Source organism: Cheilinus undulatus, linkage group 13, assembly GCF_018320785.1.
Source record: "Cheilinus undulatus linkage group 13, ASM1832078v1, whole genome shotgun sequence".
In the NCBI taxonomy this organism is placed as follows: Eukaryota; Metazoa; Chordata; class Actinopteri; order Labriformes; family Labridae; genus Cheilinus; species Cheilinus undulatus.
In genome coordinates, this window is record NC_054877.1 from 25,170,774 (window position 1) to 25,195,739 (window position 24,966).

Sequence of the window (24,966 nt, forward strand, 5' to 3'; positions counted from 1 at the left end):
TGTGAACCATGCCTCACACAAGAGCTCTCAGAAGACCTACGATGAAGAATTGTTGTCTTGCATGAAGCTGGAAAGGGTTACAAAAGTATCTCTAAAAGCCTTGATGTTCATGTGTCCACAGTAGACAGTCTACAAATGGAGAAAGTTCAGCACTGTTGCTACTCTCCCTAGGCGTGGTCTTCCTGTAAAGATGACTGCAAGAGCACAGCGCAGAATGCTCAATGAGGTGAAGAAGAATCCTAGAGTGTCAGCTAAAGACTTACAGAAATCTCTGGTACATGCTAACATTTGTGTTGACAAATCTACAATAAGTAAAACATTAAACAAGAATGGAGTTCATGGGAGGACACCGCAGAGGAAGCCTCTGCCGTCCAAAAGAAAAAACATTGCTGCATGTTTGAAGTTTGCAAAAGAGCACCTGGATGTTCCACAGTACTACTGGCAAAATATTCTGTGGGCAGATGAAACCAAAATTGAGTTGTTTGGAAGGAACACACAACGCTATGTGTGGAGAAAAAAAGGCACAGCACGCCAACATCAAAACCTCATCCCAACTGTGAAGCATGGTGGAGGGGCCATCATGGTTTGGGGCTGCTTTGCTGCCTCAGGGCCTGGACGGATTGCTGTCAATGACAGAAAAATTAATTCCCATGTTTATCAAGACATTTTGCAGGAAAACTTAAGACCATCTGTCCTCCAACTGAAGCTCAACAGAGGATGGGTGATGCAACAGGACAATGACCCAAAGCATAGAAGTAAATCAACAACAGAATGGCTTCAACAGAAGAAAATACACCATCTGGAGTGGCCCAGTCACCAGTCAGAGTCCTGACCTCAACCTGATTGAGATGCTGTGGCATAACCTCAAGAGAGCGATTCACACCAGACATCCCAAGAATATTGCTGAACTGAAATGATTTTGTAAAGAGGAATGGTCCAGAATTCCTCCTGACTGTTGTGCAGGTCTGATCTACAACTACAGGAAACGTTTGGTTGAGGTTATTGCTGCCAAAGGAGGGTCAACCAGTTATTAAATCCAAAGGTTCACACACTTTTTTCACCCTGCACTGTGAATGTTTACATGTTTTGTTCAATAAACATGAAAACATATCATTTTTGTGCAGTATTAGTTTAAGCAGACTGTGTTTGTCTATTGTTGTGACTTAAATGAAGATCAGAACATATTTTATGAGCAATTTATGCAGAAATCCAAAAAATCCTAAAGCATTCACGTACTTTTTCTTGCAACTGTATATACTCCCCTGCTGCATCAACACGCCATGTCCAGTATGTCTTCTTTGGACAGTTGTTTCTGAACCTTTGTTTGTGTTTCTTCAGCACAGAGTTGATCTTAGGAAAAAGGAAAAGCTCACACAGTGCTAGATCAGGTGAACAGGGAGGGTGATCAAACACTGATTTGTTTTTGGGACAGAAAATGCTTTACGGAGAGCAGGGTCATAGTCTTGATGGAGAATGAAAAGGTTTTTCCACAATTGTGGTCTCTTTCTTCAGAATTTTCCTCGCAGTTTTTACAGAATCTGTTTGTTAGCGTGTTGATTCACTGTTGACACTTCTGGAACCCACTCCTCCAAAGTTATACCCTTAATATCACAGAAAACAACATGGTCTTGACTTTGGACTTGCTCTGTTGTGCTTTCTTCATCCTTGGTGATGATGGTGTTTTTGAATGCAATAACTGATGTTTTGTCTCTGGAAGATTCAAGTTTCATCACTTGTAGTCACTCCTAAAAGATCTGGGTTTCCTTCCTTTTGTTCCTAAACATCTCCACAAATTTGCTTGAGTTTGTCCTTTTGGTCAGTAGTCAGAAGGTTTGGGGCAACTTTGGCACACACTTTCATTATGTACAAATTTTTAATGCAAAATTCGCTGAACTGTCTCTTTATCAATGGAGAACATTTCTGCTATCATTGTTATGCTGAGTCATTGATGATCTCAAACAATTAGTGCAATTTGTTCAATTTTCATATGAATTGGCACCCAGATGGTCTTGGACATCCTCTCTGCCTTCACTAAATCTGCTGTGCCATTCACGAGAGATTGATTTTTCAGCAAAGATTTTAAGTTAATGTGTTGCTCAACTTTTAAGCTAAACCTTTTCTGACGCCTTAGCAAATACACATGCACTTCAGTCAGAAGCTAGCAGTGAACTAAAGATGTCACTTATCGGAAACTTGCAGCAGTTGTACGTGAATACCTGACCTTTAATATATAATACTTGGTGTGATGGTGAACCAGGTGGCTTTATCCACATAAGAGCAGTATTTGATAGACATACCTTGTGTGGTTGCTGATCACAGTTTAATTCATTCAGTCACAACAGGCTATCAACTCCATGTTTCCTTTATACCAAAATAATTATTTTTCCTGCAGTGATGTAAAGCAAGTTTTCAATTCTGCAGATATAGTAGTGGTAACACAGAAAAGCTTGATTTCTGTCTCCTTTAAGGCTATATCATAGCAGTTTACATGTACATGTGTGAGCTTGGTCACCAAGGAGTCCCTGTTACATGCATTAACTACAGCAGTGTGCATATCTGTCCCATCCAACCAGTTTGTTCTGCTTATCAGGGTGGATCAGCAGACACAGCAAGTTGGCCCAGACATCCCTCTTCCCAGCAGCTCTTCCTGGGTATTCTGAGGTGTTCCCGGGCCAGATACAGTATTCAGTCTCTCCAGCTGCTCTGAGTATACCTTGGGTACTCCCAGTTGGCATCCTAACCGGGCGCCTGAGCCACCACAGCTGGCTCCTTTTGATGGGAAGGAGTAGTGGCTCTACTCCCAGCTCCCTCCAATTATTGAGCTCCTTGCTCTGTCTCTAAATCTGTGCCCAACCCCCTGCAAAGCAAACTTATTCTGGCCTTTTCTATCAACTACCCAAAGTTCATGACTATAGGTGAGGGTAGGAATGTAGATTGATTTGTAAATAAGATCGTTGCTGCTACAGCTGGGCTCCTTCTTTATAATGGTCCAATACAATGCCTGCATCACTGCTAATGCTGCACCAATTATCTGTCAACCTTGCAAGCTGTTTTACCTGGACATGGGAGTGAGAACCCGAGCTCTTTCTAGGTTCTTCTTGGACCCAAAGTTCATGACTATAGGTGAGGGTAGGAATGTAGATTGATTTGTAAATAAGAGCGTTGCTGCTACAGCTGGGCTCCTTCTTTATAATGGTCCAATACAATGCCTGCATCACTGCTAATGCTGCACCAATTATCTGTCAACCTTGCAAGCTGTTTTACCTGGACATGGGAGTGAGAACCCGAGCTCTTTCTAGGTTCTTCTTGGACCTTTTGAGAATGAGTTTCACATTTCATTGTTTTCTGGCAGAAAACCATGGCCACGGACTTGGAGATTCTGGCCCCTATCTGATGCACTTTACTGAACTGCAAACAGCTTTGAGAAGCCAACAGAACCGCATCATCTGCAAAAAGCAGTGCTAAAATTCTGAGGTCCACAAACTGGAATGTTGCACCTTAAAATCCTGTCCATTGAAATCATGAATGGCATCAGAGACAACACAAGTGGAGGCCAACATTCACCAGAATACGTATGACTTCTGCCACAGTAGGTGCATACAGCTTCTCTCTTTAGTCATACAGGGACTGGTGAGGTATAATTGTAAGCCTTCTGCAGGTCAACAAAACACATTTAGACTTATCCAGCACTTTGGGAGGTTGACTACTTTGATAACCTGATAGTTGACTTACACCTTCTTGTCCCCTTTTTAAAAAAAATAGGGACCACAGTCAAGCCAAGACAGCCCAACGATGTCTGAAGCCTTCAGCATCTCACTGGGTGCCTTGCCACTAAAGAGCTCTTGACTACCTCTGAGCTCTGCCTCATCCTCAGTGGCATGTTGGTTGGGTAAAGGAGTTCCTCAGTGTCTTCCTACCACAATGACATACCCAGTCCAGGTCAGTATTACTCTATCCCTGCTGAGACCACCCTGAGCACAGCCCTACTTTCCCTTTCTGAGCTGTCCAGTGCAATGCTTCTTGGCAATAATTCTTTTACTGTGGGAAAGCCTGTTTTATTTCCCCTTTAAATGGTGTCACATTTGCAAGGAACATGCATTTGTGGGATGAGCAGCAGAGCTCAGTATGTGGATTGTGCCTATGAGAAATGTGTTAAATCTTCCCTGCCAAAGGCAAACAGCTTATTTTCCCAATAACTTGTTTGTTGTCATTCTGTGGATTGGATGAATGAAGTCTAAAGAAACAAGACATTGGCAATTTAACAATTTATTATCAACAAACAGGAGCCTCAGTAGCGTGTAGAAGAACCAGAGACAGCTACAACAGCCAGGCACCTCCTCCTCATGCTGGTCACCAGCCTGGTCCCACACTGCTGTGGGATGTCATTCTTCAACCAGCATTTGTCACAAGTCAGCCAATTTGGTTGTGTCAGTCATGCTGGAATAAACAGTACGCCCAAGCTGATCCCGCAGGTGTTCAGTGTGGTTGAGGTCAGGACTGCAGGCAGGCAATTAAATTCTCTCCACTCCCAAATTCTGGAGGTATTCTCTAACCCGATCTGTGGAGATATGGACTTACCACATGATATCTCTCTGCATTGAGATTGCATCCAATGATGACAAGCCTTGTCTTTTGTGTGAGGGAGATACCACCCCACACCATCACACTGTCACACTGATGTTACTCTATCAGTGCAGCTATCTGCATAGCATTTTCTGCATCTTCTCCACACTTTTCACTCCCTGATCCAACTGCCAATGCTCCTCCACATGTTCAGGTTCCAGTGCATGTGTTGCGGACACCAGCGCAAATGGGCCTCACTGTGAAGGGCAGGCCTTTTGGCAGCTCTATGTGACTGGAGATTGGCTGCAAGCAGTCTTTTCCAGAATGTCTGTTGGAAATATAGTCCTGCAAACTTTGACTGTAAATCGTTAGAGGACATCCTACTGTTCCTAAGTGCTGACAGGGTGAGGAAACGGTCTTCTTGGGATGTCATCTTCTAAGGACAAACAAGTGTCAATGGCCGAATAAGCTGTTTGGCATTGGCAGGGAAGATTCTGACATTTTTTATGGGTGCAACCAACATACTCAGCTCTGCTGCTCATCCCACTAATGCATGTTCCAAACAGTGTGGCAAAACAATGCCAAGAAGCATTGTTACAAAAAACAATCAACCAAATGCTTACTTACTTTTTGTGCTAAGTCTAGAGTGCTTAATGGGATTTTCTTGAAACTTTGTACACAAGTCCATTAAGATTCAAGGATGAATTAAATAGATTTTGGAGGCCATAGGCCAAAGGTAAAGGTCATTGGCATCTCAGGCATACATTGCAAACCCAGTATCACAAAATGCTTTGTAGGATTTTCTTCAAACTTTGCACATTTGTCTACTTATTGTCAAGGACGCCTTGATTAGATTTTGGAAGTCAAAGGTCAAGATCATTAGGCCTAATTCTGACCCACTACTTTACTCTTATTCCCAGCATTTGAAACTGTGCAGAGGCATATAACTGTCATTAGGCTCTAGCTCTGTGTCTTAAGTTAATGCCATGCCAGCACAGTTCATTTTTAACAGTGGTCTCACTTGCTCACATCTGTTTGACTCTGCGTCAAAAGTGTAAATCTTGATTTTGCAGACTGAATTGGAAACAAGTTTTTCCAAAAATGAGCTGCAGTGCTTTCAGAGCGGAGCTGCAGCAGGTTTCTGTTTCTTGATCTTCATGCGGAGGGGGAGGAAGAGGAGGAGCGGGTGTGAGATAGGATGTGACACCGCCTTGCGCTGATGACGCTCGCTTTCGGGAGACATTTGGACAGCCTATGTAACCCATATACCGATCAACAAGGTGCGTCTGGTCTGTGCTGGAGACCTGATGCTGGAGTTGAGAAGATGTCTCCGCAGGCTGCGTGGCGTTGATGCTGTGCTGCAGAGGCTGCAGCGGGAGGACGAAGCGCCCGGTGTCATCTGTTGATCGGATTGGAGACAATTAAGCGCATTATCATGAGCCGCCGCGGTCCCACTTACAGGTATGTACCGATAGGTCGTTGTTGGGGGATAGTAATAAGTACACGAGCGCATTTAGAGCTGAGAAGAAGGATAAGAAGGGCAGGGAGCTTTCGGTGTTTATCCGCTGCAGGTATGGAGCTATTGGTATGCAGATGGAGACTTCAGAGGTTGCCAGGAGACCCGCTGCTGCATCCGCGACTCTGCGTATTATTTTCCCCGTAATTGCAGGCTACAGGCCTGCACACATCAATGGCGGGGTGATATGTTATTCAACCGCCAGCGTGTCGCTTCTGCAGCTTGAATTCAAAAAACAGAAAATGAGAAAAATACATCAGCCCTGCAGCTCACTTCATTCATGCTCACAGTGAGCTGCAGATGTTTGGCTGCGGGCAAACTGGCTTAACTCGATCCCACTTGTTGGCCCTGGAAGTCACATCGTTCCTCCGAGGATTTCAGACGGCGGCTCTGCCAGGCGTGTTTAGTCCTCAGTCAGATGGACACCAGCCTGCATCTGCAGACAACACAATTCGTCATTTAAAAGGCCTTCAAGCAACTTATTTAGGCCTACAATGGCTGCACGTGCTGTTGTTAACAGGATGAACGCCAGTTGAAAGCATGTGTGAGCTGAAGAGAGCTGTCAGTCAAAACGAGGAAGTGTGACTTTCAAAACACAAGAAGCAGCTCTACATGTGGGAAAGTGCTCTGCTATGAAAATGGTAATTTTTCCAAAAAATCTAAAAAAAAAAAAAACACTTTTCATCATCAATTAATTTGCATCTCATTATAAAAACAGTATGTCATAAGAGTAAAAAAGTGAAAATATTCATCAAATTGTTAAAGGGAGGTCTGTAAATGACATGTTTAATTCCCTGATAACTCAGTTTAAAGCAGAAGATCACACAAATGAGCATAGGCCACTGGAGACATTTTTGCTCTAAAACTGTCTGAAATAATCAGTCATTCACAAAAAAAAGTTTGTGTTGTCATCATCTCATTGATCTGTCTTTAATCACTCCAACATGTATCTGCTTGAGCAGATGAGCAGAGATCACAGATTTAAACCAAAGATCAGTGATGTGACCTACATACTGCTTACAGCGGTGGCTCTCAACCTACGGGTCGTGACCCGTCCTTTGGGTCACAAGATAAGCGTGAGCGGTCACCGGATGATTAATCTGAGGAAGAGAAGAAAAAAAATGCTCTGTCTGCTTCATATTTGTTTTTAGTTTTGTGAGTATGATGGAAATGAGCATCTGTATTGGAAATCCTTTGTGCCAGGGAATATGATTTTTCTTTTTTTTTTTAAATTTGTGAGCCAGTCAGTAGTACACACGCATGGTTTTACCTTTAACGAATGCTGCAAATTTGTATGAGAGCTGGTGTGATTTTGTTTTTGTAAGGCTTATTTTGCTGGCATATTTGTGAGTCTCCTCATGCTGAGCAGTAGGCATGTTTATCTACTAAGCATGAGTGACATCTGCAGTGTGGACAGGTGTGCTCTGCAAAGCAGCTCACCTTAGATGATCGTCCAACGTAACCCAGAGCCATTTAGACCCTCATACCACAGCCTGCACGTGTGCCACTGACATAAATTAGCTGTCATTTTTGACTTTACCTTTTAAGCCTTTGAGTCAGGAGCCTCTCCTCCTTCTCTTTTAGCCGCTTTGGGAGCCAATCTTCTTAGGGATATCTGTCAAGTCATGCACTTGCCCAGGGTGTTGTGTTTTCCCCGCTGTGTTGAAAGACTATCTTTTAAAATAAAAACACAGTCACAGCTGCTCTTGTATTCTGCAGGCACAAATTCAGCTGACCCACAAAGTGCTGTCCCTGTATTTATTCTGGATGTGGAGTTAGTTAGGTAGCACTATCACTTTTAATAGGGATCAGCAGCTTTGGGGGTGAGCAGGCCTGTCTGGAGCTGCTTACCAGAGCTGGTCACGCGCCATATGTCTACACAGAGAGGCAGTCAGCACTGCCCTCAACTCCCTCAGCGCCAACCATTCAAACCGAGTTGAACGGCTTACCATGGCTTTAGCATCTGTGCTGTAAATGTAGGGCATAGCTGTTTGCTCGTCTGCCTGCTGGTTTAAACGAGTCATCCCAGGCACTGACTTGTAGTTGTGCTGGTTCGCTTCGCCGTGACAACATCTCTGCATGAACACAATGAGGCTGAGATCCAGGAGTAGAGAGAGAAGGGAGACAGAGATGGAGGATGAAATAGAGGTAAAAATGATGCTTTTTAAAAGATTTACACCAGTTTAGGTTCTCCTTTTGGATGATGCTTTTATTTAAGAATTGAGGCCACATATGTCTTAGGTTTGCTGGTGTGTTTATCCTGTGATCCAGATTTGAATATGAGCTTTTCATTCAAATACAGTTTGAATATTTCTGACAAAAATGTGTGGTTTAAATCTGAGCAGAAAACATTCATTATTTATGGCAATACAGAAAAAGCTTTGGCTGATAAATTGCAATTTTTAGCATGTTTATTCATCCCATTTAAAGACAAAATATCTCATCACATTTAATGTGAGCCACATTCAGCAGACAAGTCTAGATACGCATTTTGTTTCAAGGTATTACAAGAAAAAAGTAGGTATAATCTGCTTGTAGTAAGTATAAAGTAAATAACCCCTCTGCATTAGCAGATATTTTTACTCTTTATAAGCAATTCTGAGCTTATATTTGTTACACATTTCTCATATGTGCTATTACTTAAACATGTTCTTGCTGTCTGTGTCACTATGTATTTCATCAATCACCCCTTGAGGGATTATTAAAGTTGTTTGAATTGAATCTTGAAAAATAAGATGTTTATCCTGACTTGTCTGGTAAATGGCTTATACCGAGTGTGACTTTGACTAAAAGTCAGACATGTACACCTGCTCAGATCAGATCAGATCAGATCAGAGTGGCACAATAAAAGAGCATATTCACTTATTCTGTGCAATAATAAAAGGATTTTTGCTAAAAACCTAATTTGTATTGCAGGTGAAATTCGAGGAGACTGAAATGATTCCAAAGTCAGGAAAATCTCCGGCAGACTCGAGGAAAAGTGTTGGCATACAGGAGTTTGCAGCACTTGCCAGATCATCTTTAAATGGTAAAAAAAATTAATTCTTTATTTTTTTCACTCATCTCAATTATGGTCACAAGTGACCCCATCCCCTTTTTCTACAGGTATCTCTCAGGCAGTCAGGGATCATGTCACAAAGCCCACCTCCCTGGCTCAGGGTCGTGTCGCCCACCTGATTGAGTGGAAAGGTTGGCCCAAACCCACAAACCCACCTCCAGCAGCCCACTCCCACTTCAGCTCCTACAGCCACCTGAGTGAGGGAGAGAAGGAGGCCCGCTTTGCTGCAGGTATTTCTTGTTTGCCCCCTTTATCAGTTTGGTTTAACCGGCTGTATGTGGGCATCCTTGGACTTATCTTTGTCAGGCTCTGGCATCGTCTCCCACCTTCTGTCATCCATCTAATCCCCTAAAACTCCTGTATGTCAGCGGCCCGCCCCGCCCACCGCTGTGTCTCTTGGGTGATGGCTTGTCTTGGCAGCAGATGGTAGCCTATTAGACACTCTCCCTGCACACTTTACTGCCCACCAATGGTTCAACAGCGCTTGTTGTTTCGCTGTGACTCATCCTCTCTGCTGGTGCCGGCCACATCGGCTTGGTTTAAATAAAAGAGAGAGAGAGGAGGGAGGGACGAAGTGTGCAGAGTGATCATACGTCACGTACTGTGTAATACATTTTCTCTTTCTGTTTACATCAGTGTCTCAACAATTGAGGGCATTTTTATTGCTTTTTAATTTAACGAATAGATGAACTGACTGTTAGGATTATGAGCTAATCTTACCAACCAATAAGCCAACATCTGCAGAAACCATAGGCTGTATAAAACATGGACGTAGTCCTAGTGAGGTCAACCACTGATTTCTGTAGAGGTCTTTTAAAACTTAACAGTGGTGATCGCCATATTGGGGATGTGGTCACACTAACATTTGATAAATCTATAAACATACAGAGGCCTTAGAGCCTCCAACCTTCCTCCTAACAGCTACAAGGCACCCCCTTGTTGACTATGCCACACCCTCAATTATAAAATTGTGTGCAAAGCCATTACCTTACAATAATAAAAACAGATGAGTTACTTAAAAAATCATCCCTGTTGTGTTAATGATTGAACTGGGGTATAAAGACAAGGTAGTGAAGATGTTTTTTTCAGCTGTAAAAAGAAGCATCTTAAAATAGGTGTTAATGGGGCCCCCATTGTTTTTTATGTTTTTGTCACAGTAAACTTGGACATATTGCTTTTTTCCTGCTGATCTAATGAAATTATAAAAGTAATGATCTGAAAATGTAACTTGCGGCTATAGGTACAGTGAACAGGACAGTCTGGCTGCAGGTCGTAGATCTCAGATGTCCCCTTTCACAGACCATGACTGTGAGGACGCCATCTCTGTCAGAAGAAGTGCTGTAATTTTCGGGAACAATGTATTTCCAGTTAAAAATGTGTTTATTTCCACTTCATTCATAAACAAAGACTGGCAGTTACATTCACAAAACAACCAGACTTTAAACATTACATTAGATTTCATAAGTTAAACAGAAAAAGGTCAGAGGTCTAACCCGGGGTTACATCATGTATAGATCCATTTTAGAAATAGATATATAAACTGTGGTGTGCATTAACCTAGTATGCTTTAGCTTTTTCCCAAAGTTCATTTTATTTTCACTAGATGCGCATCATCCCCCCTTTTGACTATTCAGCAATGGGAGGTTTGCAGTCAGGTACCTTGGCTAGGTCTAGGCACTGATATCAGATACTGATACTGGTATCAGGGCATCCCTAGTATTTAGAAAGGTAAAAATAGAGTACAATATTTCAAAGGTATCTTTCTGGTGCTTGAAAAAGCCTGAGAGGAAACCATATCACTGGCTTAATTGCTTGTGGATAAAACAGCTGTTAACAGACTGTTGACACAATTAACAATTAAATAAACATTTTAAATCTTTGTAGCGTACACAACATTTCCACATCAGTGCTAATGGCTTCTGAAATCACTGAAGACAAACTTCTCTGGGTTTTGTGGTTGGAACAGCAATAGTCAGGATGCTGTACAGCTGTTAAGAGTGACATATACCCCTGTTCATCTCTTTAAGACTCCTTCTGTGGTCTAATTAAACATCTGTGCTGTGTTTTTGATCAAATTAAATATGGATAAAGAACCAGAGGAGGTTTTGACCCTGTATAAACCAGCTCTAAACTAGTGATGTGTGAGATTAGCTGGCCAAATGATTTAAGTCTGATCCTTTTGTGGTTTGCAGCAGAATTTCAAGTTGATTAAACTAAAAAACTAAACTGCCAACTGATAGCGCTGATAGCATCTCGCGTTTAGCACTATTTTGATCTTGAAGATGGGGTTAATATTGTATGTAGGCTGTGTGAGGTTATACTCCCATACACCAGAAGCGTTGTGTGATGATAATCAGCAGAGGAATGTAGACGTTAACCAGCATAGAGGATTGAAGGTTGGCAATGCTAACATGCTGTAAACCAACTTTGCCTCGTTACAATGTGAAGTTGGTTTACAGAATGTGTTTTCTTGACTTAAGATAAGTTGGATAAACACAGTTGTAATTTATTTTTAACTGGATAGGATATTATTTCTTGGAACATCCCTGCTCTAAATAGCCTTTGTCAGAATAAGGGTTAGTTTAGGCAGCTGTCCCTTTCAATGCAAATGAGATTCCAATTGGTCCATCAGATTTTTTGTTTTTGGCCTCAGCTGGACCATGAACAAAGAGCAGGGTTGACTTATTTCACATTTTGTGGGTCGGTAGAGCTCCAAATGCCCAAATATATGTGCAAAAATACAAGACACATAACAATTTTGTTTATTTGAACTTTAAATGTAGAAGTTGTTTTTAAAAAATACTTTGGCATTATAATTTCCTATTTATCACTCTGTTAGATTAATTAAAGTGATCCTGAAGAGATAATAGCAGGGAACAGACTGAGATTAATCCTGATGTTGATGTATAACTTAAAAAAGAAAATGAGACCATCTGCTGCAAGATTGATTGATTGATTTCTTAGCAGTGTTTTTAATGCCTGAGACTGCTGCGGGGGTAGGTGCCAGACACTGTCAAATAGCTATTTAAAAAAATCCACCATAAAGACTTTAATCAGAGATATGATTTGACTGTCCAAGATAGCAGCATAAGATTTTTATTTTAAATCCTTCTGTACAAATGCAGACAACAAAAACTTCAAAGAGAAATGCTTTGGCTGCCAAAAACAACACAAACTGGAGTTTCCTGACAAGAGCTTAAATTAAGCGATTATCATCCTTTTCACTGAGTCGTGTAACAAAGCTGAGGCCTCACGATGAGTAGATGAATGTGGAAGTGTATGAGCAGTGTTTTTATGCATAAATCTATCAAATGTATGCTTCTGCTAGGAGTGGCTGAGCAGTTTGCCATTGCCGAGGCGAAGCTACGCGCCTGGGCGTCTATGGATGATGATGAAGAGGATGACTCCAACGATGAGGATTCCCACACCAACGGACCAGCTCACACCATCTCCAGTCAGAGCTCAGGTATCAACAGTTGCTGCCATTTTCTTCTCATTTCAATCATCTCATCTTCATCTCAGCATCATCATTGACAGAACACTTCATCTTTCCATACCCCAGCCCCAATTACCCATCCATCCCCAGGTGTTCTGACTTTTTGCTCCTCCCTCAGACGCCGCCATGTCCAATCCTATCTCCGGGCCGCCCTGCCAGTCTGAAGTTGATGGCGGAGAGGCGGCCCCGCCCTGCGATAGCCCCCTGGGCCCCAGCTGTGACAGCCTGCTCTGCGACGAGGCTGTTTCTCACAATGACCCACATTCATCGCAGACCAACTCACCTACTTTACCCAGCGACTGCACAAGCCCCTTCCTGGAGGAGGAGGAAGAGGAAGAGGAAGGGAGGCTGGGTGGTCCTGAGGGGCAGCAGGCTCCTTTACAGGAGCACCGCAGCGAGGTCTGCATCCACAGCAAGCCAGAGTGGAGGCCACGAGCGAGGAGCAGCCGGTTCGACTCCTGCTATTCCACTTCGCACTCCGAGTCTCCTGGAGAGGAGGACGAAGAGGATGATGAAGAGGAAGGCAGCGTGTTTCATGAGGTCCGGGTGTGGCATTGCAGCCCGAGGAGCTTCTTCTCGGATAGGGCTTCATCTGGAGTGGCGTCATTTGAGGAAGAGGAGGAGAGGGATGAAGACGAGGTGAAGAAAGAGTTTTTGATGTGATGTGTTTGTCCAACTTTATGTCTCTTTGGGTCTGTGTTGATTCTGGATATGACATCATCTATTCAGCTCTCACCATAATCCTGTCTCCACCTCCTCCTCTGATCATCTATTCTCCACGCTGCCTTCTGTCTCTCATCCTCCCTCCAGGCCTTTCATGCACTGATCTCGCTCCACTGTTAATCGCTGCTGTAAACATTAAATATGTTGGAGAGTTTCACCAGAATGTAAAGCTGTTGTTCAAACTAGATTTTGTACATTTTAGTGAAGAGTCATGTGTTGCTATTGTGTTTGTTTTTCTATGGATATTTCGTAATGTTTTTCTCTGGGTCATGCTGTGTCATGTGGGTCGGGCAATGTTTGATACTGAATGTCTGAATGTCCTGAATATATAAATATGATTTTTTTGAAAGAAGAGCGTCATTTTTCTTTAAGCTTTGACAAGCACAAAAAGAAAACACACTTATGGAAGCCCTAGAAGCCATTTCAGACTGGGTGCATGGCAGCTATGTAACAGCCGCGTCACAGCTCGATTTTACATTTAGGTGTGCATGTTAACAGACAGGGCTTTCAGGCCGCCTTTATGAAGGCTGCATCTCACCTGCCTGAGATATGTGTCTCACTGGCCAAGAATCCTGAAAATAGAAGGCTCACCTTATTTTACCATGCGCTGCGCTTGTCTCTCAGCCAAAATAGAACAAGACTAGGTTACAACCTAATATATGGTTGACTGCAACTATCTGGGATGCCTGTTGAAATTCCTGACACAGTGATTGGTTTGTGGGGTGTGTAATTGTGCAGTCCCTTATGTCTGTAGTTTGAGAACTGAGGGATCACAACATTTTTAAACATAAAGCCCTCTCAGCAGTAAAAAGCTAACCTGACACACCAGATAGATGGTTTGATATATCCATTGCTTGAATTTATTTCCAATCCATGTGGAAAAGCTCCCATAGAAAGCAGAAAAGTACAATTCAAAAGGTACTTGAAGAAACGTTATGTCATGATAGGCCAATTAGAGACTATTTAGCCGTGACAAGCCAAAATGACGTGCACATGCGCAACCCTTGAGCTGACAGGCTACTGCTGCTGTAGATTATTAATGGTTGATCTTCTCAGTGAATCACATTGATGCCAAGGCTGGTCAGGAGACGTGCAAAAACATCTTTTCTGCCAAGACAAGCTTTCAGCGTGGCACTATGTTCTTGTTTTGAAAAGAAATGTGGTACAGTTCTGATTAAACTTCCACTTTCCTACAAGCAAACAGCTACTGCGACAGTAGCCAGTGGATACAGAAGCACACCCCCACCCATAAAAATCACAAACTTGGGGTAGAGAGCAACACTGAAACATTTTTTTGTGTCACGAAAATGTTTCAGTGTTGCTCTCTACCCTTTTTTAAATAAAGACGTTGTCCAGTTCTGACAAAACTGTCGCTGTGGCTAAGTCCATTAGCAGCCATTGTATACAACCACTCACACAACAGCTAACCCTTACTTACTATCACACACTCACCAAAAGCAGGTCGACAGAGAAGCCAAAACATCTTTTCCATCATGAAAGCTCACAAAGCAACTAAGAACCTATTTATCTACGTTATCTGCGTAGCTAAGTTAGCTTGAACAAAATTAGCAAAAGTTTCCATTGCTAAAGCTAACTTAGCTAAAGATAATGTAGCTACCTGGATTATGAAGCTATGTAGTTAACGTATCTAAAGCTAAGCTTACAAAGCAGCAATGTAAGCTATAGCCATTTTTACACAGAGATTTCATAATAAAGGTGAAAACGAATGCCCGTCTGTTCCGCAACGAGCAATTCACACAAAGGTGTAACAGCGCCGTGCACACCTTAGCTTACACACATGCCCTGGAGTCCTGTAATCAGATGGCAGCTGCTGCTTTCAATGAAACTCAAAACTCTGGATTTCTTGGTTCAAAACTTTGTATCTTCTAAATGAAATACGGGGAAATAACATGAACATTCATTTTGATGGATTAGATCCAATGGACTTTTTTTCCTCCATGTTTCAGAGTTTGAGGTCTGACTTTAAGCAGTGTCACAGCGCACGTATTTACGTCGGAGGTCGAAAACTTCCGAGTACTGAGCTCACTTGAACACATCATGGAACTTTTCAGACGCTGCTGTGAGCAGAGATGTGTCTGCTCTCTCCTCTCCTGCACAGAGTGTGATCAGCTCTCTAACCTTGCAGTCTCTCCAGTTAATCCACATTTTTCTTTGTTTTATCCCCCTGTTGTTTCTCTGATGAAATGCCACTCGATTAAACCGTGTTGGATTTAAATCCCCTGTTTATGGAGACAGCGGCGCACACTCGCCATTGCGGAATGCTGTGACGTCCTTTCACACTTGTTGTGGAAAAGTCTGTTACGGCTCTGATACTACCTCTCGATCCGGATCAGTGGTGGGGCGAGATCGACCCCCCATTGTGGAACGGTCGCTTTCATACAGCACAGCGTTGCGGAGCGAAGGCGTAACAGACACGGAAAAGAGAGGCAGGGTGAAAGTAGCTTATGAAGGTATGCTATCTGTGTAGCTAAGTTAGCTTAGATATAGATAAAGAAGCTGTGTTATGTAGCAAAGCAGCAATGTAAGCTACATAGATACGTTTTCTGGATAGCTAAGTCAGCTTTCGCTACATTTGCTAAATTTCCTATTACTAAAGCTAACTTAGCTATAAATAACAGAGCTAAGTGGGTAATGGAGCTACGTAGTTAACATAGCCAAAGCTAAGCTTACAAAGCAGCTTTGTAAACTTCATAGGTACGTTTTCTGCATAGCTAACTTAGCTCAAACAAACTCGTTTTGTATAGACTGCTTTTATTCTGAAATTTTCCTGGCTTGGTTATACAATGAACTGTCACTGTAGGGAGATTTATTGAGGTAAAACTTACAAATAAAGACAGAGACTGTAACAGCATGAGGACACATCCAACACAGCATACTCACGTGCCTGGTATGAAAGCCCTAATGGCACAAGCTGGAGCTAACACAGGCCGCAGCCGTCACATGGCACCCAGTCTGAGCAGTCATGAATCTGTACAGTTTATTCCTCTCTGATTTGATGTGATGATGTATTCATTCAAGAATAACAATGCTCGTTTTCCTTGTGATAACAAGTTCATTTTCATTGTTTTCTCAAAAACTTATGGGAAAACTAGTGTTGTTATTCAGAGATAAAATCAGTAAGTCAAGATCTCAAGAAAACTGAGATTTTCTTATCACTGGAAAGACAGAGTGAAACTTAAGTGTTTGGATTTTAGCTCATGGCCTCAGTACATGATTGAAACACAACCTCTACATTTTAAGGTGTTTTTTAATCATTCACTCATGTACAAAAACAATTTCATGTCCTCTGAAAAATAACAATGGCTGTTGGATTTTAAATGCATAACTCTCCTATGTACAAAAGCATGTACGTAGATCTCATCTGTGTTTATGTTCATATGTACAAAGCATATACAGGCCAGTGCCATATAAAGGGAGAGACTACAGACTTATTGCTTAACTAGATACGCTGCAAATTAGCTTATGCACTCTCTACATTTAACTCCTTAGACGTTACCTTATATGGCGAGCACTACTTTACATTCTATATGCTAACGAAACTTTAAGACATGAGAAAAATCTTTGCACAAACAGACAAAAATAATGTTGCAGTGGTATCACATAAGATCGAAATAAGGCTCAAAATTGTCGCATGAAGCTAAAATACTTACATCCATTGAATCGTGACGAGGACTCACATACATTTTTGCTCTACAACAGTTTTTGAACTTGTGTGCGCCACTGTGCTTCATACAGCAGTTACATTTCTCAACATTGCATTAGAGGCCAGGCTGGATTAAGATAAGATATAATGGTGGTAATATCTACAGGCCGCATACATGTGTGTGTATAACATTGTGTGTGTTTGCGTGTTTTTTGTGTGTGTGTGTGCTCTGTACAACAGACAGTGTCTTCCTTTCGCTCAGAGCTCAATTTTGTCCCTTTAACATGCTATTAACACATTTAACACAGTAAATACAGACATAGCAGAAATTGAAGAGGCAGTTCAAGTGACAAGACTGACAGTCTACATTGCCCTTATTGAATCAGCCCCATAAAGTTAAACAAAGCTAAATGTTTGGTAAATTATACTCATGGTACTTACAATGTGCTTCATCATTATTTGGAGCCCTGTGCTAAGCTTGGTGGACCTTTGGAAGCTGCCATTGTCATCGTGTGAACAGTAGATCCCATCTGATTGGAGATTTTCAGGGGCTGATATGGACACCAATATTTGGTTGTAAGAGAAATATAAAATACTGACAATAAAATGCTGTGACATGTAACTCTGCCAAGACTGCAGAGTGTTGTAAACAACTGAATCTGGGCAACTGATGATAACACCGGTGCTATTAAATCACCTTGTACTGCATTATTAATGAATATTTATTGCATATCAGCCAACACTGAACCAATGCCACTATATTTGAATACTATGAGCCATTAATTCTGGCCCTCTGCTGTAAAGGTCAAGTGCTAGTGGATAGGTAGTTTGAATTATACCATCAATGTGCTCATCAGAATATTTTCCCTTGTCTTTGTTCTTCTGTGCTTGCTTTTCTATCATTTTCTCCTTTCCTCCCCCTTCATTGTTTGTGCGTAGCATATTTCTTTCCTTGGTATGTTTGAAGTTATGTTTTTCAGGATGTTGTTTTGGCTTGAAGACTCGAGTCATGTTCATGAGTCCAGACCAGAACTGAGCATGGCAAAAGAAGTCCTAAAAGTGTCAAACACACACAATCACACAACCACATTCATTTAAAACATAAATCTGGTAACATTCGGCATTACTGTTTCAACAAATCCCATGTTTTTATGGAAATCTTTAATCTCAAAAAAGATCATTTCACAAAAAAAACTAAAGCACAACACCATGCCTTGAAATGGTCTCATATAGTTGAACAAATTCCCTTGTAAAAGACACAATTGCTAAAAATAGAAAGTTAAGGATGTCAGCAACTTTGACAAAGGCCAGATTGGGATGGCTCAATGGCTAGGTCACAGCATCTTTAAAAAAAAGCAGCTCTTGCAGGGTGATCCAAGTCTGCTGGGAAGGTTTCCCAGTGGTCAGGACCAAAAGTGGTCCAAGAAAACCAGTGAAATGGGGACAGATTTATTGATGTAATAACAAAGGGAAGACTGGCCTGTGTGGTCCAGCTTCAACTGCAGAAAAACTAATTGCTGGTTCTGATGGGAAGGTGTCTGAACACAGTACATTGCTGTTTGCTGTGTATAGGGCCAGGTCAGGGCTGCTTTGGTCCTCAACTTACAAGACCTCAATGATCGGTGACCTCTGATTAATATGACATAAAGTTATGGAAAGATCCCCTCTAAGGATTTCCACTTTGATGTGGCTGAGGAGTTGCATATCCTATTGACTCAAGGAGCAGTGTTGTAGTGAGAAATAGCCCATCATATGGTCTTTCTAGGCAAAGTGGTCCAGACCAAGCATGATACACAAGACCCAAATGAGTCAGTGTATGAGTATACAGTGAACTTCCTTGCCTGGACAAAAGAAACAGAGGCTATTATTGGAGCCAGACCTTTGTGGCAAGGTGGCTTGGTCTTGACCCTTGGGATCAAGCCCAAAACAACAATCTCTCTTTGCCACAAACATTGGGGATAGGCAAGTGGATTCAGCAAGTTCATGCCAAATGGCAAGCAGGGATGGATAATTTGAATTTGAATGCCAACCTTACTGTAAAGCAGTTCAGGAGGTGAAACATAAAGGTGAGGTGCTGGTGGGGATTGGGTACTCATGAGCCCCCACATAGCAATGATGAGTTAGAGTTTTCAATAAGAAAGATGTTTTTCTTTATGTAACTCATGCCATTAAGAGAAAGGTTCTAAACAGGCTTGTGCTTGAGTATCAAACAGCAATATTCAGTAGGCAACCTTCTTTGAGTCATTTGGCAGATTTCTGAGAAACATTCCACTGGAGGACTTTAATAGTTCTCCTTGGAGAATTCATGACCCTCAGAGGCACTAATGGAAAAAACTTGGAAGGGGTGTCCTTGATGAAGAACTTAGGAGTGGAAGGAGATGTGGAGTCAAAGGAAGAGAACTTCTGGTTGGCCTCAAAAGAAGGTCCAACAACCTGTTAGACAACTCAGGAACAGACTGGGGCCTTGGTTCCAGCAGTTTTAACTATCACAGGTAAGCAGTGGAAGGAAACTTGAAGGAACCACTGACACAGCACATCAATTTTTTAAGAAAAAAATTTTGACCAGTATTGGAAGCCTCATTGATATCCTTGGCAGAAGATACTGAAGCAGTCAAGAAGCACCTTCAGTGTTACATAAAAGTCTGGACAAGTGCTTGAGGGGCAGTGGACCAGGCTTGTCGGTCTGATTTTTTTCCAGCCATATCCCCAAGGGCTTCCTCCTAGGGGGTACATTTAGCGTATGCTTCTAAGCCTGGGTGCCTTCTCATTCTGTTTCAGATTTTATGCACAGGATTTCAAGGCATTGTTTAGGAAGGGAAGTGTCCGGTTTAAGGACCTCTTTTGCTGGCGGTTCTACGTTCCAACCCAAGGTCAAAGTAGTTGTGGTAAGAATAAGATAACAGATAAAAGCAGCCAAAGTGAGTTTCCTCAGCCGAGTAGCTGGGCTCAGCCTAAGAGACACGATAAGGAGCTCAAACATCCAGAGGGAGCTCAGAGAGAAGCTGCTACTCTTTCATTTATAATGGAGGAGTCACCTGAGGTTGTTTGGGCATCTGATAAGTAGTTTTTCCTGATACATTCCAGAAGAAGACCTTAACAGTTTGCTGGAGAGATAGTATGTAACATCTGGCCAGGGAATGCCTGGGGATCCCCCATGAGGAGCCTAAAATCACTGCTGGAGAGGAGGATGTCTGAGCTAACCTGCTAAGCCTGCAGCCACAGAGACCTGGCCATGTATAAGCTAAAGAAAACAGATGAATGGATGAATGGATGGCACCACAGAAGCTGGTAAAATGGATATTTTTTGTGCAGAAATATCCATGTAAGCTTAAAGAGACAACTTTACTACAGTAAGTTTGGCTGTAAATCCATGTCTTTGATTCTTATATGCAGATGATGTAGTCTTGAACTGCTGGTCTCAGATTCAGAGCTGCCTACTAAAGTGTGGTAAAATAATTTTCTGACAGCACAACCAGATTTCCCCCCAATGAATGAGCCACAGAAAAAGCAAGGGTGTCAGGGGACAGCTGAGACAACCCATAGTCTGTTCTGGTCTGTTCATGGGACTTGTTAAAAAATTGAATGACACCAGCTTTCATCCACACATTTACACAGTTTGAAACACAATACAAATGTCACATCTACTCACGCTCACTCTCACCTGCTCGCTTCTGCCGCAACAAAAGTTAGAAACACAGGTATCTAGGCTGGACTTTGAGGTGTGACTGACCTCTAGAAGTGTAATAAACGTAAACATTCATGAAGCAAGAGTGTGGATCCCCTCTGATAACTCTGATTGATCCCCAGTGTGAGTGGGGCTATCCTCTCCCTCAAGTTCTGATTGGTCCTTGTTTGGCGATGGACTCCCCTGTTCTAGCTCTGTTTCATCTGGATCAGGAGTTTGGCTCGGAGGGTCATAGTCACAGGCCAGGTCTGTTTCCTCTGTGTGGGAGGGGCTGCAGTCAAAAGTAAATTCCGATTGGTCCTCGGTGAACGAGGGGCTTTCCTGGAGAACTAATTCAGCTGAATCATTTGTGTCATCACCAGGGCATGTTTCAAACTGTAAATCTGATTGGTCCGAGAAGTTGACAGGGATCTCTTTATACTGGAGATCTGGCTGATCCTCCACATCAGGGGGGTTGGGTTCCCTTGGCAATGAGAGTCCTCTGTGGCGAATGCACAGCTTGTGTAGTTCAGTTACTTCAGATACATTTGTGGTGTTCCCAGAGTCACGGAAACTGGCCAATGGAGGGCGAACTTTAACCCCAGTCACCGTCACTGAGCCCTCAATAGCCTTGCGCAGCTGGACAAAAGCAAAGCCAGAAGGAACAAAAAAGACAGCAAACAGCAAGAGAGAGTACATAAAAGCGGTAAAATAAGAAAAAGGGGGTGAGAAAGTGAACAGTGATTATTGTAGACAGACTAAAAACTAATTTGTGAAGTTGTATAAATGGAAAGACTTCCCACATGCACACCTCTTTGAGAGAGACAACTCCAACTAGGCGCCCCATGCTGGTCACATAAGCATGATCCAGGCCCAGCAGAGAGAAGATGGTGTGAGTCTGTAGAGAAGAGAGATGGGTCATAAAAATAGAAAGGTGGATTTATATTGTCATATTGACCAGGATTATAAACACAATATCTTGAAATCAGACATGTTATTTTACATGTTAATAATTGTACGGGGTATCTGTCTATTTTAATCCCGTGCAAATTGATCATGTCTGTCATATGCAGAGTAAATTTTTGTGAAAAAAAAGTGAGAGGCTGTGTGAGACATCTTTAACAAAAGGTTTTGACATAATTAGGATATTAAAAGTGCTTTTAATAGTGCTCGTCAGTAATTTTTTATCTTGTGTTGAAGAATGACTTGATTTTATTTATTTATTCAAACTCTACTTCCCAGGTGTATGTGCATGCACCGCTGCTCTTTCTATACCCATAGTGCTTCTGCTCTGCTTCCTACAGTTTCACTTTTACTGTGTCTGATCTTATGTAGCATCATTTCATGCAGAACACAATTTACATTTGGTAATGTGTTTCTTAAAATTCAGTAATTATATTACAACAACTGATCTGCGCAAGAAGGGCTGTTGTTGTGTGAAAATCCTAAATTAAGTGCAGAATAATATCCACAGCATCAACTCCACAAAAACAATTCAGAATGACAGATAAGATTCATGTTTAACAAAAAACATCTGGCTTTCTCATACACTAAAGGGAGGGATGTTTGACTTCTTCCTCTTCTGCTCCATCTGATCATCTTTAGATACACTCAAATAATGTGACCTCAATGCGTAATGAAAAGTTAGAGGAAATTGTTCACTTGTTTGTTTGTCATGGACGTCTTGCTACAGATCTAAAAAAAGAAAAGTTAAACAAATACATACTGAGGAAAAAACACTTAAGACACAAAGCACATATTCTTTTGGAAACTGGTTAACATATGTATAGGGCAGACAAAGACAACATCACCTGCAATATGTGATGTGCATGACATTGCATTTTTTTGCATGGACTTAAGAAATAAAAATTCACTGTTTTCATACAGCCATGCTGCAGTCATGTTTTCCTCAGAAATGTCTGTAAATTTGAGAACATTACAGACTTTGCTTATCCAGTTTTTTGAATGAAAGCAAACCCGATAGCAGTCAAGATGAACTCTGATTTTTCTTGCCAGTTGGTAGCGAGGGTCAGGATGCTAACCTTCAAGTGCAGAGGTTGTGAGCAATTTAACATATTTACTGTATAAAACTATCTCAAAAACATTTACTTTCACATTCTAATTTCTACATTTGTGTATGTCTTTGGATTTTTACAAGGGATATACTGTATAACTTGAAGGTTAAATTAAAAAAAGGCTGAAATGGAAAACTGTAGTTACAAAATTTTACAAATATTAAACATCAAATTTTGATTCTCAAGAAACCCTTCATTGTTTGGTCCCTTTAGCCTTCACTGATAGGACTGCTGAAGACAGACAGGAAAATGAGAAGAGAGCAGAGTAGATGCACTAGAGAAGGGGTTCCCAGAGTGGGGTCAGGCAGTGAAGGGGGGTCACGGGATGCTTTCCATAAAACAAACAGAATAATACAGAACAATATTGTTAAAATGAGTTCAAATTAAAATCAAAATGTAGTCATGTGATATTTTTGCTTAAATACAAGCAAAAGTTATAAAAGCTACATAAAATGCAAGTTTTGTACATGATGCTTTGTCCACTATCATATGCTTTATCCCAGTCAAGGCAAGACGGGGATCCCTGATCTCTGGTGCAGTTTTTTGGGTGGTCACAGGCTGAACGGTTTGGGAACCCCTGCACTAGAGAGAAAGCCAGAAACCTTTTTTCATACTTTGATCAAAAGTTGTTATAGTCTTTGTGTTCACATTTCACAGCCATAAACCAAAATTAGAATAACTTGGGTTTTACAAAGTGGGTTTTGAGAGCAAGCCAGGTCTGTTGATCATGAAGCAATACTTGCCAGTATCAAGAAGCTGGCTCTCTTTCAACCTAGTTGGATCACTATGGTAACTTACAATCGACTTCTATAAGTGCATTTCCAAAAATGACAATATAATGTAAAGCTTCTTAAGAGTCATCATATGTTGAAATTCAAAATTGATTGAAGTAAATGAAGAGGGAGGCTGCATGTGACCAAGGGCCACCTGTTGCCCATCCCTGTTTTAGATAATTTGAAGACTGTCTTTGTCATTATTAAGTATTACCTGACAATGTGCTCCACAGACAGTATGTATCCTTAATTGAGGTAGTGGATGTATGGAAAAATGTTTGGAGTCATAATGTATACCTAACCTAAATTCAGACGTACCTACCAACTACAGGCCCATCTCCAACTTTTGGTTTCTATCAAAGGCTCTGAAAAAAAACACCCAGCTTAAGAACCCTCTTAAATTTAACAACCTCTTTCCATTGTGTTGAAATAGCCTGGTCGACCTTCTGATGGCGGCTGATGATAGCCCACTATCTCCTCTCATTCTCCTCCACCAGACTGCAGCATTTGACACTTCTGACCACACCATCCTTCTCTGCAGCATTGGACTCTCTGGCCTCTTACTCTGCTTTTAGTCTCATCTTTTCAGCCCTTTGCTCCTCAAGGATGGACTGCTGCAATGCATTTATCAGGATCCCTACCAAGAGCTTCCAGGATCTCCAATGTATCTAAAACAGTGCAGCCATGATCCTTATGAGGGTGCAAAAGTATTTTTATGTAGGCTGGTGCATAAAAACAACAATCTGTAACAGTGTTTTACAAGAAGCTCCTGCGTAGAATCTATGACTTTATGATTTTATAACAAATACTAAAAGCATGCTCTGTGTGGGACGCACACTCCTTCATACACGCTAAATATAATCAGAGCAGCTGATTTCAGGTGCACTGTGTCAATGAAAAAGTGTAGCAGTTATGGATGTACACTTCAGCAATAGTAAATGATAGTAAATAGCTTCAACTTCTATAATCTGTGATGCTAGTAGAGAAATGTGGACGTGCTCTAGCCTCAGTTTAAGTTGCTCCAGGCCATCTAAAGATGGGGCAGTGCTCACTGGATTTTTGAGGGGAGATAAAAACACACAAAGGCATAGAGGGGATGGCTACAGATTCGTTAAACAAAGCTTGTACTGCAGTTTTGGTCAAAGAAAGTTGTCAAAAAATCCAACAGCAGGCAAAAGGACATGCTGGCATTATGAGTCATCCCAGATGCTGCATTGTTGTTATCCCGAATGACGCACTGCCTGTTATGGTAAGTAACCAGGGACATTTCTGCAAGCACTGCGATTAAGTTCAAAATGCGATGTAGTTTTCATGACTTTTTCGATTTTCAACTTTAGCCAACTGATCCTTTTGTGTTTGTGAAAAATTATAAAAATGTATATCAACTAATGAGGCAGAATGAGCCTTAACATCTCTCTGAACTGTAGTAAAAAA

General features: G+C 41.7%; 2 protein-coding genes across 2 annotated transcripts in view; one reads left to right on the top strand and one right to left on the bottom strand.

Moving 5' to 3' along the window:
- Positions 1 to 5,813: 5,813 nt before the first annotated feature.
- On the top strand, positions 5,814 to 13,673 carry fam131a (family with sequence similarity 131 member A). Its single transcript, XM_041804180.1, has 5 exons — positions 5,814 to 6,024; positions 8,996 to 9,107; positions 9,185 to 9,367; positions 12,466 to 12,603; positions 12,752 to 13,673. The coding sequence occupies exons 2-5, from the start codon at positions 9,017 to 9,019 to the stop codon at positions 13,294 to 13,296; spliced, it is 957 nt and encodes a 318-aa protein (XP_041660114.1). The 5' UTR covers positions 5,814 to 6,024; positions 8,996 to 9,016; the 3' UTR covers positions 13,297 to 13,673.
- A 2,884-nt stretch (positions 13,674 to 16,557) lies between these two features.
- Positions 16,558 to 24,966, bottom strand: part of LOC121519870 (chloride channel protein 2-like) — a 51,500-nt gene continuing 43,091 nt past the window's right edge. Inside the window, exons 23-24 of the mRNA XM_041802964.1 lie at positions 21,496 to 21,582; positions 16,558 to 21,323 (exon numbers count right to left, since the gene is read on the bottom strand). Coding sequence (XP_041658898.1) covers positions 20,778 to 21,323; positions 21,496 to 21,582 — 633 coding nt within the window. The 3' untranslated portion in view covers positions 16,558 to 20,777. The remainder of the gene's footprint in view (positions 21,324 to 21,495; positions 21,583 to 24,966) is intronic.

What these genes read in the sequence shown, in the direction of transcription:
- fam131a (XM_041804180.1), top strand. Translation starts at nt 9,017, where the DNA reads ATGATTCCAAAGTCAGGAAAATCTCCGGCAGACTCGAGGAAAAGTGTT. An exon ending in TGCCAGATCATCTTTAAATG is followed by an intron (nt 9,108 to 9,184) that starts GTAAAAAAAATT and finishes CTTTTTCTACAG; the next exon opens with GTATCTCTCAGGCAGTCAGG. An exon ending in GGAGGCCCGCTTTGCTGCAG is followed by an intron (nt 9,368 to 12,465) that starts GTATTTCTTGTT and finishes TGCTTCTGCTAG; the next exon opens with GAGTGGCTGAGCAGTTTGCC.